At 48.0% G+C, this 22,707-nt stretch overlaps 1 protein-coding gene across 1 annotated transcript in view; it reads left to right on the top strand.

The window, feature by feature from the left end:
• LOC105893426 (adhesion G protein-coupled receptor A3) overlaps positions 1-22,707 on the top strand; it is a 144,278-nt gene that overhangs the window by 59,956 nt on the left and 61,615 nt on the right. The window contains exons 8-12 of the mRNA XM_031578689.2: positions 1,894-2,058; positions 3,228-3,432; positions 3,779-3,928; positions 5,626-5,787; positions 6,649-6,846. Of these exons, the coding sequence (XP_031434549.1) occupies positions 1,894-2,058; positions 3,228-3,432; positions 3,779-3,928; positions 5,626-5,787; positions 6,649-6,846 (880 nt within the window). The remainder of the gene's footprint in view (positions 1-1,893; positions 2,059-3,227; positions 3,433-3,778; positions 3,929-5,625; positions 5,788-6,648; positions 6,847-22,707) is intronic.

Raw genomic sequence — 22,707 nt, 5'->3', positions numbered from 1 at the left:
AAGCTTCGAGGGTTTCTATTTTTGGGGCCCTGCCTTGAGAGAGTTGATACAGTACTTTGTGGTCGTGGGGTTTTGGAAAGCAGCGAGCAGCACCCCGACTTCGAAGGCGGAGTGGCAGCGCGGCAGCTGCTGTTATTTTTGGCCCTGCGGCGGACCTCGCTGAGCCGAGCCGAGTCGAGCAGAGCAGAGGGGAGCACCGGAGCTCGACGGCGGCAGCGCCACACAGCACCGCAGAGACCTGCATTGCAGAACAGGATCCGGGCCTTATCAACCATCTGCATATATGGCTCCGTACTGTCCCACTGCAGTATATATTTCCAGAACATTACCTGCTAAAAGAGGGGGCTGATTGATGGTTTTGGCTTTACATGGAGGGAAATTATTTCCTTTTGCAGGGATTGGTTGCAGCTATAAAGAGCTATAGCAGTTTTTTTTTTGTTTTTTTAAAGAGAGAGAAAGTTGGTGAGTAGAGAGAGTTCAGAGGAGAAGTGGTCTTTTTGTTTTTCATTCTCTGTCCAAAGGAAACTTGACAGGGTACTGTCAGAGATGTTTATTAATCCGCCAGAAAAGTTCTGTGCATGATTACATGACAGCCTGTTATCATGACGAAGGCCATGAGCAGTTTCCTTCCAACAAAGACCTCACCGAAGCGTGAACCAAACTCTGTGTGCACTTTGTCCACGTGTCTTTCAGCAATGCGGCTCTAGAAGTATCCAAACAGTAGCCTCTACTTTAAACAGCGGCAGCCCTGGGGAAGTCCTCAACAACCTCCGCTGGAGGAGAATGGGCAAATGGGCCTATTGCCTCCTAAGAATATGCGCTGTCTGTGGTTCTCTGTTCTTCACATCTCATTCAGCTGACCATGCACTGCTCTGCACATACACATGCACACACACACACACACACACACACACACACACACACACACTCACGCTCACACTCACACACACACATACACAGGCACACACACACACACACACAAACACAGACATACACTCACACACACACACACACACTCACACACACACGCACACTCACACACACACACACACACACACACACACACACATGTGTGTTTCTGTTATGGGTCTCAATAACCTTACAGGATTTAAAAGGAAAGGAAAAAAAACAGACAGAAGGGAACATGCTTTAGCAGACACCCAGCTGTTGTTGTAATTCCACACTCCAAGTCAGCAGTCAGAAAGAAAAGATAATTGGCATTAAACATATGCTCTCAGAAGCTTGAGCTAAAGCTGCTATCGTAAAGAATTAAAGGCTGTTAATAATTGAGTGGTTGGAATCACTAGCATTCATCACTTCATATTTTCTCAGCTTCGTGTTTGAGTTGCATCACTGCAGATGTTTCGTGATACTAATTTATGTGCCTAATTTACATCTATTTACTATGCATGTAGTACTAAATACAAAATATACACACAAATTTGTACATAAAGTGTGCCTTTTAAGCTCTAGTTCTAGCTGGACTGACTCACACTACTGTCGACTCTAAATAATAGATCTCTGTAGGCCCTTTTATCTAACACAAGTTTAGCATTTCCCCTTAGGGCTTTACACAGTTAGGGCTTTACAGTTTACGCTTGAGCCTACTACCTAGCTGGCCCTTTGGCCTTTCGCACGTTTGTTTCATTAGTGTCGGTAACGTTCTCACGTTCCCTGTCTTTTACAGAGAAGACTTCCTGGTTTTTACACTGAAAACTGTTTTCTTTTCTCTCAGTGTGTGTTCAATTATTCAGGCGGCGACCTCCCTTGTTCCTTCGACTGTGATTACCAGAGCAATCACAGACACACACACACACACTCATTAGCACCATGTGGTCTCGGCTGCTCCTCGATGGCGTGATGCTCACAGTCCGCCTTGTCTCTGTCCCGCAGCGAACTCATCCTGTCCAACATCGATGTCAGCGCTTCCGGCATCTGGCAGTGCCACGTGACCAGTTCCCGTGGCAACAGCACCCGGCACATGGAGATCGTGGTGCTGGAGACATCGGCGCCGTACTGCGCGGCGGAGAGAGTCAGCGCTAACAAAGGAGACTTCAGGTGGGATGTGAGAGAATGCGGGATGAGGACGGCGTTTATTTAACAACATCAAACCATTTGCGCTTATTAGATTAGATTAGATTAGATTAGATTAGATTTTGTCCTTGTATCACCAAATAAAATGTGATGAAGGGATGTTTCGTCCTTGATCAGAATCTATAATGAACTACCTGATATGTTAACCAATATATATAAATCCTGATTATTCACATATCCTGATGATAGTATACACGTACATTAAACACAGAGTATACATTGCAATTAAGGAGAGAAGCCTTTGAGAGAATGTAAGGTAGCTTTCAAAGAGTCTTTCCACTGAACTCCCCATACAGACCCCAGTAAACATGAAAGAGAAACTGACTGTGAACCTCTGAGAGTGTGTCTGACGGAGTTGCTTTTTCTGTGGGAGAGTGGCACCTTTGGAGCGGTTTTTCAGCTGCCCAGCGAAACTAATGAGCTGGAGCCGGGATGGGAGGCCAGGTCTGTCTGCCGGCCAGACGTGTTATTGTCATTATTGTTGGTCTTTGTTGTTTTTGTTGTTATTGTTAGTGTTGTTGTTGTTGACTGCATTCTGTCGTTATTCCTCTGTATGTCATGCCTAATCACGAGAGCACTGAATGCACGAGCGGACGCATGCACGTCTCTGCCGACTGGAAATGTAATGGCCTGGAAAATGAGTCTCGCTTTTTGTCTGAGGAAGAAATTAGTGGCATATATTGCTTAAGTGGCCAATGTGCCTGGATGACAAAGGAACAAAGCAGAGGAAGATGCTTTATGTTTTTCAGTTTGTGTGTATATGTGTGTGTGTGTGTGTGTGTGTGTGTGTGTGTGTGTTTTCAGGAGAATGGGTTGAAAAGTATTCATGGTACCTTAGCCGACTGTTTTTGTTTACGCTCTCCTTTTTTCTCTCTGTCTCTGTTTCTTCCCGTTTCAAGTTTTTTTTATGTGTGTCTGTTTTATGTCTTTAGAACTTTTCAGTATGGTTTTATTCTCCTGAAATTCTCTGAAGTTTTGTTTGAGATTCAGTATTTTATTGTGAAATAATTTTGTTTCATAACTGTGTGTGTGTGTGTGTGTGTGTGTGTGTGTGTGTGTGTGTGTGTGTGTGTGTGTGTGTGTGTGTGTGTGTGTGTGTGTGTGTGCGCGTGTGTGTTCGCATCTGTAAACAGGTGGCCTAAAACCCTGGCTGGGATCCTGGCCTTCCTCCCCTGTGCTGCTCCCATACATCACCCGGCCCCGCCTGGCTCTAGCGCCACCTTGCTGAAGAAGAAGGCGTGGCGTCGTTGTGACCGGTCCGGGCGCTGGGCAGAGGAGGACTACACCCAGTGCCCTTACGCCAGCGAAGTGACGCGCGCCCTACACCAACTCACACAGGTACAGGTCACTGACACACACCTCCTACACCAACTCACACAGGTACAGCGCACTACTACACATCTCCAGTCGTCCCTCACATGCAGTCTCTGTACTGGGGGATTTAGACCTGTTACTGTGGAGCACAGGCAAGGATAATAGGATGATACTAAAATCATATATTAAGGGGTTTGCAAAATCCACCACAGTTTAAGTGAACCTACTTCAGGTGGGTTTATTATCAGGGACACCCACACACACACACACACACACACACACACACACACACACACACACACACACACACACACACACACACACTTTCAGGGGTGCATAACATTGTGTGCTGTTGGGCCCTTCTCCTCAGACGGCAGTGAACAACAGCAATGCCCTCACCCTGGCCCAGCAGCTGGCCTCCTTCACCAGCCGGGCAGCGCACTTTGGTGACGTGATGGACGTCATCTTCGTCACACACCTGGTGGAGAGGATCACGCGGCTGGTGGGCCGGATCCGAGAGGTACGCCAAAACACCCAGGAGCCAAAGAGCTAAAGGACCACAGCGTCTACGAAACATACTCTATCATCTCTATCTCCTCGCTCAATATTTGTCAGTCAGACAGACAGACAGACAGGCTCTCGTCTCTTGTCCAGGCTCTGTTATATATAGGACTGGCACCTACAACTAATTCAGTTTGGCTGGTTTCAGTGATTTATGTTCTTTTGAGCACAGAAACAAAGTACTGGGTCAGTTGTCAAATAAAATATGCTACATATGACAAGTACATATTTAAATAGTGTTTACAGTCTTGTGGCTATAGTCAATAAACAGACTGAACATACTGGCATGCACAAAGGCCTGTGCCTTGGGGCACTCGAGCCCTGCACTGGGAGCCTCTTGACAGGTCTTTTAAATCATTCCCCGGGACCGGTCTATAGCCACCCCACCTTAACAATCATTCCATGTTCACACCAGTCATTTCTGCCACATTAACCAGCACAGGCGTTAGCCTCGAGTTCAGAATGAGCTCATCACAGGCATAATCATCACCTACACCCAAATGTGTATTACGCATTTATAAAAATAAGCAAACAGAGAATAATTTAATGAAACAACAAGAAGAAATTACATAGCAATTCAACATACAGTTATTGTCCTTATAGTCGTTCATCAAAGTTCATTAAAGTCGTTCGTTAAACAAGACATTCAGGATGAGTAATAAATCACATGTGTTGAGAAAGGACAGAGGACAAAGACAGAAACCAAGAGAAACCGCAATTAAATTGCATCAGTGTGACAGCCTGCTTAGGTGCCACATAGTCACAATGACATTCCCATTGACCCATGCTAATGAACCAGAGAAAGTTCCAGATCATTTCCTTGTGCGTGGGAGTTTAGTGATCCAGCGGACCACACAGCCAGACTCGGTGCCTTGTCCTCTCTGAATGACAGGCCCGCTCGTTGTCTTGGTTCCGCGTCCAAAATGTCTAACCCTGGGTGCTAATTTTCGAGAGTTGCCATCAGCGCAGCAATCTGCTACCATGCAATTGTGGGGAGGCGCTCCACATCGTTAGTCTCTATTTTGGGCCCCCCGAACACATGTGCTCAAGCTGGCTTTTCTGGAAGGTTCCTTCAGAGAGGATTGGCGGCTTCCCGGGGGCCAGCTCCTGATCATTGAGAGCTGTCGGCTTGAACACTCCAAAATTTCAGGCTTCCTGTAGGAAGCTCTTGAGGAGCTGGCGTCCGGATGAAGGCACCAGCCTCCGTGTGGGAGTCATTTAGGTGGGGAGGATGGGGAGTGGTTGTGGGGGGGGGGGGGGGGGTGTTACATCAACTGTGCCTTCCATCTTACCCCACTGTGAGCTTTTCTCTCCCCTCCTATTATCGCCTCTGAATCCCCACATCTCCCTTTTATGTCTCTCCTCCCTGAAAGGAAAGTGTTGCGCTGAACACCCGCAGGCCCCAGTGCCACTGACTCAAAGATCATGACTCCTTTGGCAACCCTGACCATCATTAAATCTATGTAAAGACCAAAAGGAGTCTCAAAGGACTCTGGTGATGATGATGATGATGATGATGGGCCCCTTCTCTCTGTGTGTGTGTGTGTGTTGTCCAGCTGGCGGACCTGGTGTGGGACATCGCCAGTAACGTGATGCTCTGTGTGTGTGTGTGTGTGTGTGTGTGTGTGTGTGTGTGTGTGTGTGTGTGTTGTTTAGCTGGCGGACCTGGTGTGGGACATCGCCAGTAACGTGATGCTGGTGGAGGAGCACGTCCTGTGGATGGCCCAGACGGAGGCCAGGGCCTGCACACGCATCGTCCAGTGTGTGGAGCGCGTCGCCGACCTGGCCCTCTCCTCACACACGCCGCTCATATCCAAGGTGGGCTGTGTGTGCATGTAGTGCCATACACCGATCACTCACACACACACACACACACGTTCACTTTCTCTCTGTCTCGCACACAAACCAACTCTCATACGCTGGTCATATCCACAATAGGGTGTACACACACACACACACACACACACACACACACACACACACACACACACACACACACACTGCCATTCTCTCTGTCCTGCACACAAAATAGTCTCTCACACATACACATACAAACATACTCAGTGTTTCAGTGAAAGGCATTTGAAGGACACATGTGCACACACACACACACACACACACACACACTAAACATACCTTCTCACATGAACATGGCTCAACATGACACATTCTGAGCATATACCAACCTTAGGCCTACCTCTGAATGAATAGAGAATTTGGATGTTGGATGCTGCTTTGACGTTGTAGGACAAGCCAGTCGCTCTGCTCTGTTTATTTCATGGAATTATTTTTGGAAGTGGGACCTTCATTCCTTTCATTGCCCTGAAAAAACAAATGATATTTATTCTCCTCTCGCAATTACTAGACGGGAAAGTAGGTTAATTCTCTCTCAAACACAAGCTCATTCTCTCTCTCTCCCTCTCTCTCTCTCTCTCTCCCTCTCTCTCTCTCTCTTTCGCCATCTCTCTCTCTCTCTGTCTGTCTCTCTCTCTCTCTCCATCTCTCTCTCTCTCTGTCTGTCTCTCTCTCTCTCTCTCCGTCTCTCTCTCTGTCTGTCTCTCTTTCTCTCTCTCTCTCTCTCTCCGTCTCTCTCTCTTTCTCTCTGTCTGTCTCTCCCTCCACTGTGTGCCTGCACTCTTTCCTTCTCACTCTCTCTCCCTGCTCTTCCCCCCTCTGTAGGTCTCTCCCAACATAGCTCTGGAGGCTTTCCTGGTCAAGCGGTCCAATCTGATTGGCCTGTCCTGCATGGCGGTCCAGGGTTCGCGCCCCGGGCCCCCGTCCGCTGCTCGCGAGGGGGGGGAGTTGGCGGACACGCTGCTGAACTTTAAATGTCAGCCCATCAACACAAGCAGCTCACCTGCAGGGCAGCTCAGCAAGGTAAGGTTTTTTTTTTTAACAGCCTCACCGTAATCACTACAGGCCAGTTGGAAAAGAAAAGTGTGGCGGGGGGGGGGGGGGGGGAGGTGGGCTCAGGAGGGAGAGAGTGGAGAAGAAAGCCTGAGGCTGTGGTTGCATAGTCAAAAAAGAAATGACATCCTGTGTCCTTTCCTGACCTCGATGGAAAACATCATGGAGGCCAAGGAAAGATGTGAAGGAGAATTCATGAGGGCTTAGGAATAGACCACCGCGGTGCTAAGAGACCCAACTGCACTCACATTGGGCTATGTAATTATGGGATGGATGGGTGTTATTGATGTGGGTCATGTTGACGGTTTGTTGTTGCTGCTGCCGCAAGGGATTGTGGGACGACATTATCTCCTTTCCTTTGGTAAAGGACGGTCCAGAGTGCCCCTATGCTAAAGAAAATGAAAGGAAGCAGTGAATTCAAGTGAATTCATCCAGCTCTTATCATGGCTGCCACTCAGACAACTCCAGGTCATTTCACTCCGTTTGGAACCTTCCTAAGCATAAAGGACTACTGGATCACAGCTCAAGACTGAGGGGCGGAGGGAAAGAGTCTATCCACCCATGTACACAAACCACTCACCTGTTACGATACGTCTGAATTTCATCCTGGTTCATCTGAAGTTGAATGGGCAATGCAAAGGTCAGCTACTCTGCTAGAATCCCTGCTGTGATTGTGTATTTACAGCGATGTTAATGAAGGTCATTGTGCATGTTATTATTATTATTATTATTATCGTTCACCCTCAGCTGTAGATATAGTCAGCTTCTCTTCTGTCTCCCAACATTTAATCAAGCCAAGATGTTAACAGAATCATTTGTAAGAATGAGGAGCACCAGAGGTACACAGTCAGGGAGTGTGTGTCTGCCTGTTTCGTCTCTGTGTGTGAGTGTGTTTCAGAGTGTGTCCCTTGTTGTGTCTCAGCTGTTGGGGGGAGCCTGAAGTCTATTACTCTCCGTGTTGACGTGCTCCTCTCTCTCCGCTGGGCACTGGGCACTGGGCTCATCAGGTCCACACAAATTTAGCTGCAGGCGAAGAGGAGAGGAGAGGGGAGGGGAGGAGAGGAGAGGGGAGGGGAGGAGAGGGGAAGGGAGGGGAGAGGAGGAAAGGGGAGGGGAGGAAAGGGGAGGAGAGGGGATGGGAGTCTGGGAAGGTAGACCACTCCCTAACTGATGGATGCTGTGTCCTTGCGTCCCTGTCACGCCAAACTGCCCGAGTCCCGTCGCCTCTTCACAGGCCTTCGGCTTGCGGTGATGAATGCCGACGGCTGGCATATGCACAGACCAGGGGGAAAGACAGAGGCTCGGCCATGCCATTGAGGCAGCATGGCTATTTTTCAGTTTAAATGTCCACAGAACACTTGTTTTTCTGTCTCTCTGGCTGTGTGTGTGTGTCTTTTTGTGAGACGCGTGTGTGTGTGTGTCTTTTTGTGAGGTGTGTGTGTGTGTGTGTGTCTTTTTGTGAGGTGTGTGTGCTTGTGTGTGTGTGTGTGTGTGTGGGGGGGGGGGTCATCCATTAGCCTGCAATGTAGCCTCATCATCAGCTGTAATAAAATATTCCGATGTAGAGGAATATGAAAGGAGCCGTTCTCTGGAGGCAGGCCTGATTGAATGAGTCCGTTTGATTGACAGGCCTGAGAGGAGAGAGGCGGCAGGCCAAAGAGGATAGGGTGAGAGAACAAGTTTGAGAGGGAGAGGAAGATGACACGGGGGAGGGGGGACAGTGCCAAGCACTTTTGTCTCTTAACTAGAATATCTCGCAGACAGTGGGGGAGAGAGAGAGAGAGAGAGAGAAAGAGGGAGGGAGAGACAGAGACAGAGAGAGAGAGAGCAATGGAGAGAGAGAGAAAGAGAGCAAGGGGGAGATAGAGAGAGAGAGAGAGCAAGGGAAAGAGAGAGAGAGCAAGGGAGGGAGAGAGAAAGAGAGCAAGGGGGAGATAGAGAGAGAGAGAGAGCAAGGGAGAGAGAGAGAAAGAGAGCAAGGGGGAGATAGAGAGAAAGAGAGCAAGGGGGAGATAGAGAGAGAGAGAGAGAGCAAGGGAAAGAGAGAGAGAGCAAGGGAGAGAGAGAGAGAGAGAGCAAGGGAAAGAGAGAGAGAGCAAGGGAGGGAGAGTAGGAGAGATAAAGAAAAAGAGACGGAATGACAAAGAATGAATGCAACCGCTCAGTGGGCCCTGTTGGGCTGGCGTCCTCTCCCTCTCCCTCTCCCTGCCGGAGATTTCTTCCACCCTAGTAATCAACCTAAATGACTATTCCCATGTAAAGCCTGGCTGCGTGCGTATGAATGTACAGCCCCATCTATGGATGCACTGGAAAGACACGCTTGACTGACTCTCTGAGGCCCAAGGATTGCAAAATAGAATCTGAGGAGCCATAGTTGATAGCTGATGCAATACCACTCATAAACTGGACCAAAATATCTCAAATAGTGGGACACAAACTGCCTTGTTTGTTTCGCATAATGCCGACATGAGTAGGAACTGTAGGAACCAGTTTGGAACCATTCTTGTAAGACCTCTCATAAGCTCTTATTATGCCACTAATTTGAATCATGTGGTCTTCTATGAAGGTGTAATGAGTTAAAGCCCAAGTGTACGTTTGCCCTCCCCCCCAGGTGGGTGATTGCCCCCTCATTAACACCTTGCTTGTGCTGCCCCCTGGTGGTGCGTTTGGCAGACAGGCGGGGAGTCCTTGGTTCACCTGACGCGTGGTGAGCGTCATAAATGAACCATGGAGACCCATGGTCATCACCCTTGTCAGCAAGGACAGAGAATACATAGTGAATAGTGGAGTGTTATCAGGGATACACAGTGGATCTTAGCTTTCCTTTTGATGTGCTGGCCTTCGCACATAGAGATGGAGAGAGAGAGAGAGAGAGAGAGAGAGAGAGAGAGAGAGAGAGAGAGAGAGAGAGAGAGAGAGAGAGAGAGAGATGAACACTCCGACACTGTTAAACAGGCTCACACACAAAATGGCTGAAAAATGTAGATGCTATTCTCCCCTTTGGGGGCGTCATCTTCACCCCTTTGAAGAGCTGTGCTTTGCCTTGGCTGCACTTTAAATAAACACAATAGGACACCCCCGAGATCAGCCATTCAGTTCACAGAGGACCAACCACAGAAGATACATAAATAATGTGTGTACTGTGCTTCAGGCTTGCATAAAAAGCGTATCCAGAGTGCCTGAATGTAACTGTGTGTTAATGCCCACGCGCTGTCAACTGGTGTTGAGATGGTGAGGCCCCCGAGACATCCTCAGCTGTTGGACATGTAGCACGGTTAGCGTTAGCCACATTAGCCAGGGCTAGCGCTGTGCTAGTACATTCAACATGGAGCCAGTGCTCTGAGGTTGTTTTCATCACCGGTGCTTTTGCAAGGGTGGCGGTAGATTTACTGATGCAATGAATGCGCAGAAACACACATCACACACACACACACGTGTACACAAACACACACACACACACACGCACACACACAGAGAGAGGGGGGGGGGGAGAGTGGGAGAGAGAGCAGAGTGCACAGAGCTGGCAGGTCACCTCATCCATATGTGGCCATAAAAACAGTGCCCCGGCGACACGCTGGTTTAATGGCATGTGTAATGGTGGGTTTCACACCCATTCTTCATGTCTCCAACACACTCACACATACACAGACACACACACACACACACACACACACACACACACACACACACACACACACAGTCACTTACTGCAACAAGTACACTTAGACTTGTGCAACACAGGATATTGAGTTTTCATTTCAGCACCCTGCTGCTCTTACAGGAAACATGTGCATTGGTCAGGATGGGGACCTGCCCACTGTGCCCTCGGGCACAAACACACAGTGTGTGTGTGTGTGTACTGTTACACATTCATACCGCCAATATGTAATGTTCATAATGTTCATATGTAATGTTTGTCCAGGTACAGCAATCCTCCAAGGATAAGTACACATAGTGTACTCGGGCACAGACACACAACGTGTGTGTGTACTGTTACACATTCATACCGCCAATATGTAATGTGCATACTTTGTCCAGGTACAGCCGTCCTCCAAGGATAAGTACACATTGAGTCGGGGGCTCTGTGTTCAGCATAATGTATGGTCTAGCCCTCAGCACTCACAGCAGATACAGATGTTGCATAAGTCATGCGCAGCTCTGTCCTCTCGTTCTGATTTGTCCTTGGCAATCACCGCTGCGCTGAATTCAATCACGGACTGGGGGCGAGGAACAGCAGCACCGCAGTGCAAGACATGTTTCTGATTTAAGCATAGGACAATTTCATGACCTGGGAACAGTCACCCAGAGAAAGCCACCTCTAAAAACTGCACCGTCATGGATATTCGCCCACCTCTCATTCAGTGCCTGACCTGTGGACAGATAACGGCTCTCTCTGCTGTCCGGAAGCCGTCTCCTCTCCGTGTGTTGTTTGACCGCCCCGGGGCCAGAGTGTGAAGTGTGTGTGAGTGTGTGTGTGAGTGTGTGTGTGAGTGTGTGTGTGAGTGTGAGTGTGAGTGTGAGTGTGACACATATTCCTCAGTGTGTCCTCCCCCTTTTAAGACAGTTGCCATTTTCTATCTCTGGTCATAGTTGCCAGTCTACAGTATAACAGTATGAGACAGTGCAGTCCTAAGTTACCTCTAAATGAACTCCTTATTTACTCTGTAATGTATTTCCTGTGTGGTGCATTGTGCATTTCTGCTGAAGAATCTGCTCTGCTCTGCTCTGCTCCCACGAGGCCATCTACAGTAGATATTAAATCAGCTGTGATGAATACAGAGGAGAATGCTATTGCCTACTCGCCCAGCATGCACAGAGTGCAGACAGAGAGGGGTGCATTGCTGTAATTAGAAACAGTAGCATGGACACTCCTACGTCCCATTCAACATTTTATTCAGTGTTAAACCCACAACAAGAAGTCAGTTAGACAATAGAGGCAGATTGGGGTGGCAGTAATGTAATGATAAATAAATGACGGGGCCTAATATGGGTTCATGTGCTTATTAGCATCCATAGTACTCTAGTATGTGAGTAGAGAAAAGTGGGAAACTCTGAACATGGAAGTGAACATAGTTTATGTCCATACTATGCCTTCTAATTCTATGGGTGCCTTTTAGGCTCCAGCCAGGGTAAAGGTTTTCCTCTGAAGGAGAGCGCTCCTGTTGTGCTTCTCCAGCCTCATCTGTCCTAATGACGATCGCTTCGGCCCGCACCCTGTCGAAAGATGGTTTCCCGCGGCTTACTCACCGGCTCAGAGACCAAAGGAGAGGCAAAGCTACTTAATTCTCCTGCAACAAAAGTAAATGCTGTTCATTAGCGCGCTGACCTGAGCCGTTGGAGTCAGCAGGAGAAGGGCTGCGTTCCGCTAGACTCTTGGCTAATCCACCACTCCGCTCGTTCACACGGGCCTCAAGGTTAATTACATATGGCTCCAAGACATTACCAGAGACTTCACCTTGATCGCTTTTTTCATCTATAGATTGAAATCCATATGTGTTATATTGTGTGTGTGTGTGTGTGTGTGTGTGTGTGTGTGTGTGTATGTACATCCCTTAGTTTGTCTCTGTGTGTGTGTGTGTGTGTGTGTGTGTGTGTGTGTGTGTGTGAGTGTGTGTGTGTGTGTGTACATCCCTTAGTTTGTCTGTGTGTGTGTGTGTGTGTGTGTGTGTGTGTGAGTGTGTGTGTGTGTGTACATCCCTTAGTTTGTCTCAGTGTGTGTGTGTGTGTGTGTGTGTGTGTGTGTGTGTTTATGTAGGTGTGTGTGTGTGTGTGTGTGTACATCCCTTAGTGGGTCTCATTGTGTCTCAGTGTGTGTGTGTGTGTGTGTGTGGATGTGTGTGTGTGTGTGTGTGTGAGAGGAAAGAGAGAGCAAGATAAAGAAACAGGTAAAAAAAGAGGTTAAGACAAAAAGACAGAGAGCTTGAATGCCTGTGTACTTGCATGTTCTGTGTACATACAAGTGTCTTTGTGAGCGTGCCAGTGGTGAACACAGCATTTGCCCCTTGTTTAGTTTTCACCTGGAGTAGCTCTCTGAAGCAAACAGGGCTGCTATTGTGCAGCGCGAGCCTCAGAATGCTAAAGCAGAGTGAGCAGCCTGACAGGAGAGAGAGGGGGAGAGGGAGAGGGCTGGGGAAAAGATAGACAGAGATGGAGGAAGAGTGGAGAGACTGGGAGTGAGTGTGTCAGGGAGAGAGAGAGAGAGAGAGAGAGGGAGAGAGGGAGGGGCAGAGAGAGAGAGAGAGAGAGAGAGTGTGTAAGCAAATGATTAAAATAGAGACACGGAAATGAGTACAAAAGGCAAAGACAGACAGAGGGAGTGAAGACACCAGAGACACGATGAAGGACAAAGTAAGAGATGGAGGACGAGACTGAATGGCAAGAAGGACAGATAAAGAGGGATGAACAGCAAGACCAGGGAGACAGAGAGAGAGAGAGAGAGAGAGAGAGAGACAAGAAGAATCCTCAGACATATAGACTCTGCCCTTGGGGAGTTCTGTCCATCTGAGTTGTGAGCACGTCTGTGGAATCAGGTCTGGGCTTTTGTCCGTGGCGTGGGTAATGTGTGGAGGTAGAGTGGGGGGTCCTGCTTGCTTTTATCACTGGGGGGTCAGGGTTCACCCTTTCCCATAACACTCCACTGCTTCCTGCCCTGACCTAGTGAGGCCTCATGGTCCTCCGGCGTTGTTGTCACCCATTTTCAGTGATCCAGTGCCGGATGTAAAGCCAGTGAGTACTATTCAACCTCTGCTTTGAATTCTGTTATTTGACAGCTTTCTAGATTGCCATTGAGTTACAGTTACATTTTATGTCACAATTATACGTCATATATGAGCCTTTTTTTAGAATGATTCACAGTGTTTTATGATTTTTTATGTTTTATGGTCATCTGGATTTCAGTTGATTGTTGTATAACACATTATATCCATGACAATGCCCATGACTAGAAAGAAGCTTGTCAAGAATAAACATGTCAGTCGAGTGGACATGTAGGCTCTGGGGAAATGGTAATGAGTATTTAGTCATCACAGTCTGTGGGGTTCTAGTGTTCACATTTGTGACAGAGTTTTCTTAGTAACATGTGACTTGGCTCGTGGTTAGCCTTTTGCTAAGCCATGTTCCCTACTGAGCTTAAACACACACAGTGCTGTCACATGGAAAGCCTTGGGGAGGGGACACTGTTACTGGCACGTTGCTGATGAGTTGATTCCTGGTTCTGTGATGTCCGCCAAGGGTTGTTGATGCCCCCAGCAGGAAGCAGCCAGACGTGGCGAAATCAGCGGAGTTGACAAGTTTTCAGTCAGCTGGTGATTGCTGTTGTTATTCACCCTGACATACTGAAGCACACTATCATATGATATCTTTTGGCACTGGTGACTGCTGTTGTTACCTACCCTGACATACTCAAGCACACTATCATATGATAGCGTTTGGCACTGGTGACTGTCAGATTGATCGTTTTTTTTGTCTGCCGAATTGCATAATTATTCAACCGATTTAGAATCGCTTTTTTTGTGTCCAGTGTATGTTTTTTTTTTATTACGGGGTGAAAAAGATGGCAGAGAATATGTCACCTCTCAGCCCCCTCTTTTCTCCTCTTGTCTCCTCCTAGCTCCCTCTCTGTTCTCCCCCACCCTCCTCCTCTCCTCCTCCTCCTGCTGTCTGTCTGTCTCGCTGGATAAAGCAGGGGGATTGTTCTCCTGGCCCATGGCTGACTTCTAATCTGAGTCGTCTGCCTATCATCATCATTCACTCTGGCTCTGCACAAAGCACTGCTGCATCGCTCCGGTGGCCATCTTTCCTATCCCAACTGCTCCTCCTCATCCTCCTTCACAGAGTTGGACTCAGCAGCAGATAGAGTCTCTCTCTCTCTCTCTCTCTCTCTCTCTCTCTCTCTGTCTCTCTCTGTCTCTCTGTCTGTCTCTCTCTCTCCCTCCCTCTCTCTGTCTGTCTGTCTCTCTCTCTCTCTCTCTCTCTCTCTCTCTCTCTCTCTGTCTCTCTCTCTGTCTCTCTCTCCCTCTCTCTGTCTGTCTGTCTCTCTCTCTCTCTCTCTCTCTCTCTCTCTCTCTCTCTCTGTCTCTCTCTCCATCTGTGTCTCCCTCTCTCCCTTGGATCCTCTTGCGTAACTCAAAGTTGCTCTCTGTGTGGCCTGTGACGTTTGGAGCGAGTCCGAGTGGATATGCAGCAGAGTTATGCAGCAGAGTTATGCAGGCCATAGGGGCTGACACACAAAAAGGGAGTGGAGTAGGAGTCGGAGGTTATGGTCGATTTTGAATCTGGTATAAGGTACATTCAGAAGCAATTAAAAAAATAATAATAATACTGTTTTGAAAAGACCCTTGCTTGTACTGAAATTCAGCCATGAAGTAACACATAGAGTAAGTGCAGTACTCTCAGTGACTGCTGATTTCATGAAGAAAGCACATAAAGTAAGCACATAAAGTAAGCACATGAAGTAAGCACATAAAGTAAGCACATGAAGTAAGCGGTAGAGTAAGCGCAGTACGCTCAGTGACTGCTGATTTTTAAAAGTGCTAAAAACTTTACTGATTTGATTTTCCTGTTGAGACAATGACAGGATTCTGCGCCCCGTTTAAAAATGTTGTTCAACGCTAACTCCCTAAACACAAGGACAGGGTTATCAGTATGCACCAGTGCTCACACTCAACCATGTCCACACACACACACACACACACACACACACACACACACACAGACACGCACACGCACACGCACACGCACACGCACACAGACTAACATAGATGAAGGACGTTTCTTAATTGCTCTGCAGTTAGTCCGCATGTGTGTGCCATCTGTGAGCTTTGCGGTTCCTCCAATTAAAATTCATAAACTAAATAATAGATTAACGAGACGGTAATGCAGCTCCGCCACCAGCGCCTTGTTCCACCACTGGTGTTCCGGGGACGCTAATTACGCTAACACCTCGTTAGCCTCTCCTCACCTCCTAGCTCCTCTTCTCAGAAGGGTATGGGGGACAAAGTCTGGTGTGGTTTCATATCTGGTCAGTGCAGCTGTTTACTGTTGCACACACCTTAAATGACAGTGGAGGGGGGGGGGGAACTACTTTTTGACCACAGGCCAGTTTCTGTTGCAGTGACTGACTCCGTTTTAATGCTCATTTATAACAGTCCCAGATGTGGCCTGATTTAGGCGTTGTGGAAGTGTGTTGAGGATGGAAGAATGGTCACAGTGTGGGCTCCTATGTGGCATGCACAGACATGCTGTGAACGAGTTCATCTTCCGTTTCCGTATCCGTTATACTATCTTCATTGGTGTGGTGCAGACAGCACTGAATGTGAATGAAACGTATTCCTCATAGGTTTGAACTAGCCGTGGCTGCACACCTTTTAGGTGAAGTGAAGATCCTACCCTATGTGGATGGACATGACGCACAGTGCTGTTGGGACAAAGACCCTTAAGCCAGCCAGCCAGCCAGCCAGGCAGGAGGACGTCCGTGTCTTTCCTCCCTTACAACATGTGTGCGAGTACAGTACAGTGTGGTGCACCCGACCCTTCCCTCCAGGGACCACCATATGGGCATCTGCCCGGGGCCAGGGGGGCCAGAGCTCGGGGGGCATCCCGGCACAGATCTAAATATGGATTCAGAGATGGGACACTAATCCACTCTGAGCCACTCCACCCTCAGAGAAACGCTCTTTCGATCCTGTGGGGGCACGGCCGGGCCACGCCCATGGTCACCAGCTGGTCGGCGGGTGTGGTGGGTGAGGTTGGGTGAGGTGGGGTGATGCCGAGGACACGCTGGAACTCCCTCTGAAAGAGAAAACAAGGGGCCGTTCCAGGGCAGTTGAGTTGGCACAGGCCTGAAGATGCCCACCCAGCAGCTGGCACAGGGCTGAAGATGCCCACCCAGCGGCTGGCACAGGGCTGTAGATGCCCACCCAGCGGCTGGCACAGGGCTGAGGATGCCCGCCCAGCGGACCCGTCCTGTGATTGATCCAGACCTGACCGTGGATGATGTTACGTTGCGGAGTAAGAGGACATAATCTGCTTAACGGCGTGGACAGAAATGAGTGGCTTGTCTGCCAGGGAGTGGGCAGCCCGGATAAACAAGGTTATGTCACTCATAGAAGTCAGGGGAAATGACCCAGGAACACAAATCTGGTGGTTTGTTTATACGTTTTCTTCTTCATAAATACATTTTTTTTTTCTATTTTAAAATTAAGTTAAATAGTTAGGTCAGGTATGTTCAGCCCTACAGCTGTAAAAAGTGATATGATCTTTCAAATCTAGCTACATTTCAATTCCCTGGATGTTCTGGATATTGTGTTATTTCGCTAGTACAACATTATTGTGGCATGTTATCTCTTTGAGTGGTATGGATCCATTAATTTCCCTTGTGTGAACTCCTGTGGTGATAATTTTATAAAGTGTTTTGCTGAGGGTTTCGGATCAAACATTTGAAAGCATTACTTGGTACACACACACACACACACACACACACACACACACACACACACACGCACACACACACACATTACTTGGTATTTAGCAGAAGGGTTTTATTGCTGTAAAATGAATGATCCATGTTTTCAAGTGGTTCCTCATAATTAAAAGTTTGGGACTACACGGTCAAGAGTAATCGAGGCCATTTGCTTCCTGTTTGGATTCTCGGAAATGAAAATGATGACAAATTGCTTAAGCATACTTATGGGATAGAGTGGGATGCAACATAAATCACAGACTCTGTAAACGAACATGTTTCAGAGTGTAAGTGTTACACAGACACACACACACACACACACACACACACTTACACACACACACACACATACACACACATATGCACACACAGACACACTCACAAACACTTACACGCTGCTTGGCCCCTGATATGACATGACATATTCCACATATTCCCACAGAACCCCGCGCATGCACGTCTCTCGTCCTCTCGCACTGCACTCATCACTATTACAAATGCTTATTTAATCGGCGCCTTCAAGAAAAGTCTTTACCCACTTTTGATACGGCGCCACCTGCTCACGGTAGGCAGTGCCAGCACCGCGCTCTGTGGTAATTCCTGGCTCCCGGCAGCGCCGAGCCAGAGCTGGGCTTGAATAATAATAACGCTTTTATCAGGACGCCTGCATACTGAGAAGGGGACCCCTCCGGAGCGGTGCAGGACGGTCTGCGGCCCACCAAGCACACAAGCAGAGCGGGAGGAGGGGGGAGACATTACAACACACACACACACACACACATACACACACACACACACACACACACACACACACACACACACACACATACACACACACACACATACACACACATACACACATACACACATTACCGCCTCCACACACACACCCCCAGGGTTTCTGGGAAGAGGCGCATCCAGCTCCCCAACTCTCTCACGCTTTTGTCACAGTCCAATCCTTCAGCTGGAGCGCTCGGCTGTTACGGGTACACTGAGGGGGGAAAAGCGTGCTTAATGAAATTAAATCATTCTCATGCTGTGTAAGCTTGGCATATTTTTCCCTCCTCTTCCCTTTTCTTCCTCACCATCACTCTCTCCCCCCCTTCCTCCCCCACGCACTCTCTTTCTCTCCTTTTTTTTCCGTCCCCCTCCCTTTCCCCCGGGCTTGTTTTGACTTAACCCCCCCCCCCCCCACAGTAATCCAGTGAGAAGCTGGGCTTTGTCCTTCAGCTTTAGACCCCCGTAGTCGACCTGTTTCTCGGGGGGAAAAAGCACTGCTGGGTTCAGAAGGGCACATGTCAGTGGATCGGCCTTAAATCCATTAGGGCTTTAAGCTTTGCTTGTGAGGAACATATACATATCTCCGCTGTCGTCACACTCCATACGCACGGCCCATACGCTAACATCGGCCAGCTGGAGCTAACCACGGGATTTCTGTGGAATCCTCACTGAGAAGAACTAGATCTGAGAGAGTCCATCTTTTCACTCTTTTGACACGCCTATTCTTCTCCCAAGAAAAAGAAGAGAGTGACGAGAGAGAAGGAGGAGGAGGGGGGTTGTTGGTTGTTTGTCTTTCTCCTGGGTGAACTTGCTCCACTAGGGTAGCAGGTCATTTACGAGGGCGGGGGGGGGGGGGAGACTCCCTAAAAGACTCACTTGGGTAACACCCCTAAGTGGTAGGCTGTGTATGGATAACAAATGGCCGGAAGAGCCGTGGTTGGACTGTGTGCCGGTCAGATAGAGAGAACTCTGACTCCTGAAGAGGAACCTTCCTCAGTGAGCTGACTCGTGAAGAGGAACCTTCCTCAGTGAGTTGGCTCCTGAAGAGGAACCTTCCTCAGTGAGCTGACTCGTGAAGAGGAACCTTCCTCAGTGAGTTGGCTCCTGAAGAGGAACCTTCCTCAGTGACCTGACTGTGCCTCCTGCCTGCGAGCTGAAACAATCACAGCACTCGTGCGCATGCATATTTAAGATCCCACACTTTCAAGCCGAATGCAAATGGCCCATGTGAAAGCTGATAGCGGGGGAACTCACTCATGTAGCAAAGGAGACAAGTCCTGTGAAAGAGTAATGATCTTTTCCTTGGCTAACCTTATTTGCCCCATGTATCACACCCTTCGTTATCTCTCTCGGTGTAATTAACGTATGGAAGTTAGGATCTGATGATACCTGCTGATAACAACCTCATTGTAATGTACTTTATAATTGAAGCCATGTCATACAGATTCTCACAGATATATTTCCTGATCAGGTATGAGGTCAAACTATGTTCGTAATTTTTTGCTCTATCATCTATTCTTCCGTTGTGTCTCTCTGTCTCTCTCTCTTTGTCGTACACACACACACACACACACACACACACACACACACCCACACACACACAGACTCCGGCCCTTTTTTCCGTCTCTCTGGTGCACAGGCAGCTTTCTAGCTGTTGTAAATCCCTCTGGATTAGTGGGGACACAAGACAGAGAGTCCTTGTCTGATGATTGGTACATTGTTTCATACCACTTGGTCTGTCTCAGCCTCTGCCAGATTGAGAGGGAGAGAGAGAGGGAGAGAGAGAGAGAAGAGAGTGAGAGAAGAGAGTGAGAGAAGAGAGAAAGAGAGATGAAAAGCAATGTAACTTCAATCTCAGATAACACAGTGTTCCCAGCGATTGCACTCGCACCTGTATTTTGTGAGACCCTTGAGCAGATGTGGGTGAAGCCTCCGCTGATTTATAAAGCTGTCACCACGGCGACAGCGTGCTTTTGATGCCTGGGAACGCCAGGCTGACATGGAGCTGAGGAAGACTGGCAGTGATATTTTGAGTAATGCCTTTGAATATTAAATATGAATTCGGGTACGACTGCACTGAGCGGCGCAACTTTCAGCTTTCAGCAGGTGACAACAACAGCGACAGGAGCCGAATAATAATCTGCTGATCCTGCCGGTATTTGTGTTTCCCAATTTGTCTCGTCCCCGGAGGCACGGCTGAATTGATAGGTGCTAATAACAACCGGGGTCCAGGATGTGGTTGTCGGTTTACGATTGTGTGCACAGGAAGTCATTTTTCCGACACACACACACACATACACACACACACACACACACACTCCCTTGTCTATTTTTTCGCCACCCGAGCAGGCTGCCCCGGAGCGCCTGTGGCGGGGTTGGCAAATTGCGTTTGGCACCGTGTGCCCATTGCTCTGTGTGTCCATTGCACGGCTCGATGGAAATCAGTTTTTACCCCTACGGAGCCAGACCACCAGGAGGTCCTCCGCCACCCAACACATCCTTCCCATCAGGCATCAGGCACATGAGCTCTTCAATCAGGGCTCTCCAAACGCATAGTGCTTGTTTTTTTATGGCAAGGCTGCTGTCTCTGATCTAGATGTTTTTTTTTTAATTAAGGCAATTGGTGCCCAGTGATGGTGGTGTAACTGGCTGGGGATTGATCTGCTTTGGGCATCCCTGGCCCTGCTATGGGCACGGGCACGGGCACGGGCACGGGTGCTTTGGGCCCTGTGGTTTTGATTGTTGTGCCCGCTGTTTGAGAGGATATTGGTAGGTGGCTGTTTTTACACTCTTTTTGGTTTGGCTGATTATTTTCAGTCATTTAATTTTATTTTAAAAGTATAAAAAAATGTAATCTACCACCACTGAAGGTGATCCTTTCATTAACTTGATAATAACGAAACACACACACACACACATACGCACACAGTCAACACACATGCAAACACACACACCCACAACACACAACACACAACACACACAAAAAAAGAAAACAGGCTTAGTAGACAGCCCACAGAGATTCTCCTTTCCGATCCCATCCACACATGCCATTGTAGTAAGGAATGAAGTGTGGCACCTCCTTCTCTCATGTGGCTACCCTCCTCTGCCAGAAGTCTCTGTGTTATGCCTGCATGGACCCTAGGTAATTTATTCATTAGATTTCTAATTTGATGATCTTTATTAATGAGCATGTCTCTCTGTGTGTATGTATATATATATATATATATATGTGTGTGTGTGTGTGTGTGTGAGGTGTGTTTGTGTGTGGTGTGTTCTTGCGCGGAGACAGGGATTCACCTGGATGCACCTCCGTGGCGGCCCACCGCAGACAGGAAGCTGTGCCGCGTGACTGCAGTCAACCGATTAAGGATTTATAAACGAGGCTCCGTGTTTGTCAGCAGTGGTGTTGTGCGCCATATATATATATGTGTGGGAGACACGCTGAGTTGAGATGGGATGTTGGGGGCGCGTGTTCTTCTGGATTGCCCGCATGCACACACAGAGAGGGAAAGAGAGGCACACAGACATAACGTAGGGCCTGGGCCTTAGATTATTTACAGGGAGAGAGGGTTATGTGCTGTTAGCAGTGCTTAACAACACTGAACATGAACCAGACCGTAGAGTATTTATAGGGAGATAGGGCTGCATGCTGTTAGCGGTGCTTAGCGCAACGGGCTGTTTGCGCAGTAGTGCCATGAGGCTTTTCGCTAGGGTACGACAGGAATGTGGAGGAGAATAGCCTAATGTTGCAGCACAAAGAGCATATCTTGAGGGATGAAATAAGTGCATGTCTCAGGAAATACTATCATGGCATGGAAAATGTGTCAGCACAAAGAAATGAATATCTTGTACCTTTGTACCTTGCTGAAGTACCATACATGAGCTCCTCTTTACTGTAGGGTAAGATGTGCAACCTAGACAAAAAATCATTCAGATGACCATGTGGCACATACATGGCACCCTCCGCCCTGTGTTCTGTGTTCTGTGTTCTGTGTTCTGTGTGCTGTGTGCTATACACCCTCGTGTTTCCCAGGCTTTTTTCTTGTATACTATGCAACGTTCTCACAATAGAGTTTTGATTGGACATGAATGGTGATTTGATATCGCCAGTTTGGCACAAAGTCAAACAAACTGCGGACCTGGTATTTTCTCTTCTCTCATCCCGACTCGTCTGCTGTTAAACACACACCTTAAATGAACATGATTTACCATTCACGGGGGAGAGGAGCATCTGGCACATGACAATAATGATCATTTCCGCCATTTTTACATAATGGACATTGAAAACCATATGCCAGGCACGAAACACTGTTCTTGTGTTCCATCTTGTGTAATTATTCTAAACAAGTGGTGGGCTGTTTGGGAAACATGATTTATGAGATTTATGTGCTTTTGAGTGAATGGTAGAGGGGCTGTGGGAGAGACGCTTGGCTGAGTTACTAAGCGCTCCGAGCTCATAAGCAGGAGAGGAGGCTTACTTGGCTTTAAACCTGCGATGAATTCAGGCTTCTCTTTTTATAATGATGATATTTCAGAGGACTGAATCACCCACCCCAACCCTTACTCTCTCTCTCTCACACACACAGACCTAC

Source organism: Clupea harengus, chromosome 13, assembly GCF_900700415.2.
Source record: "Clupea harengus chromosome 13, Ch_v2.0.2, whole genome shotgun sequence".
Lineage (NCBI taxonomy): Eukaryota > Metazoa > Chordata > Actinopteri > Clupeiformes > Clupeidae > Clupea > Clupea harengus.
Note: the sequence above shows the minus strand (reverse complement) of the source record. Positions and strands in the feature narration are given on the sequence as shown.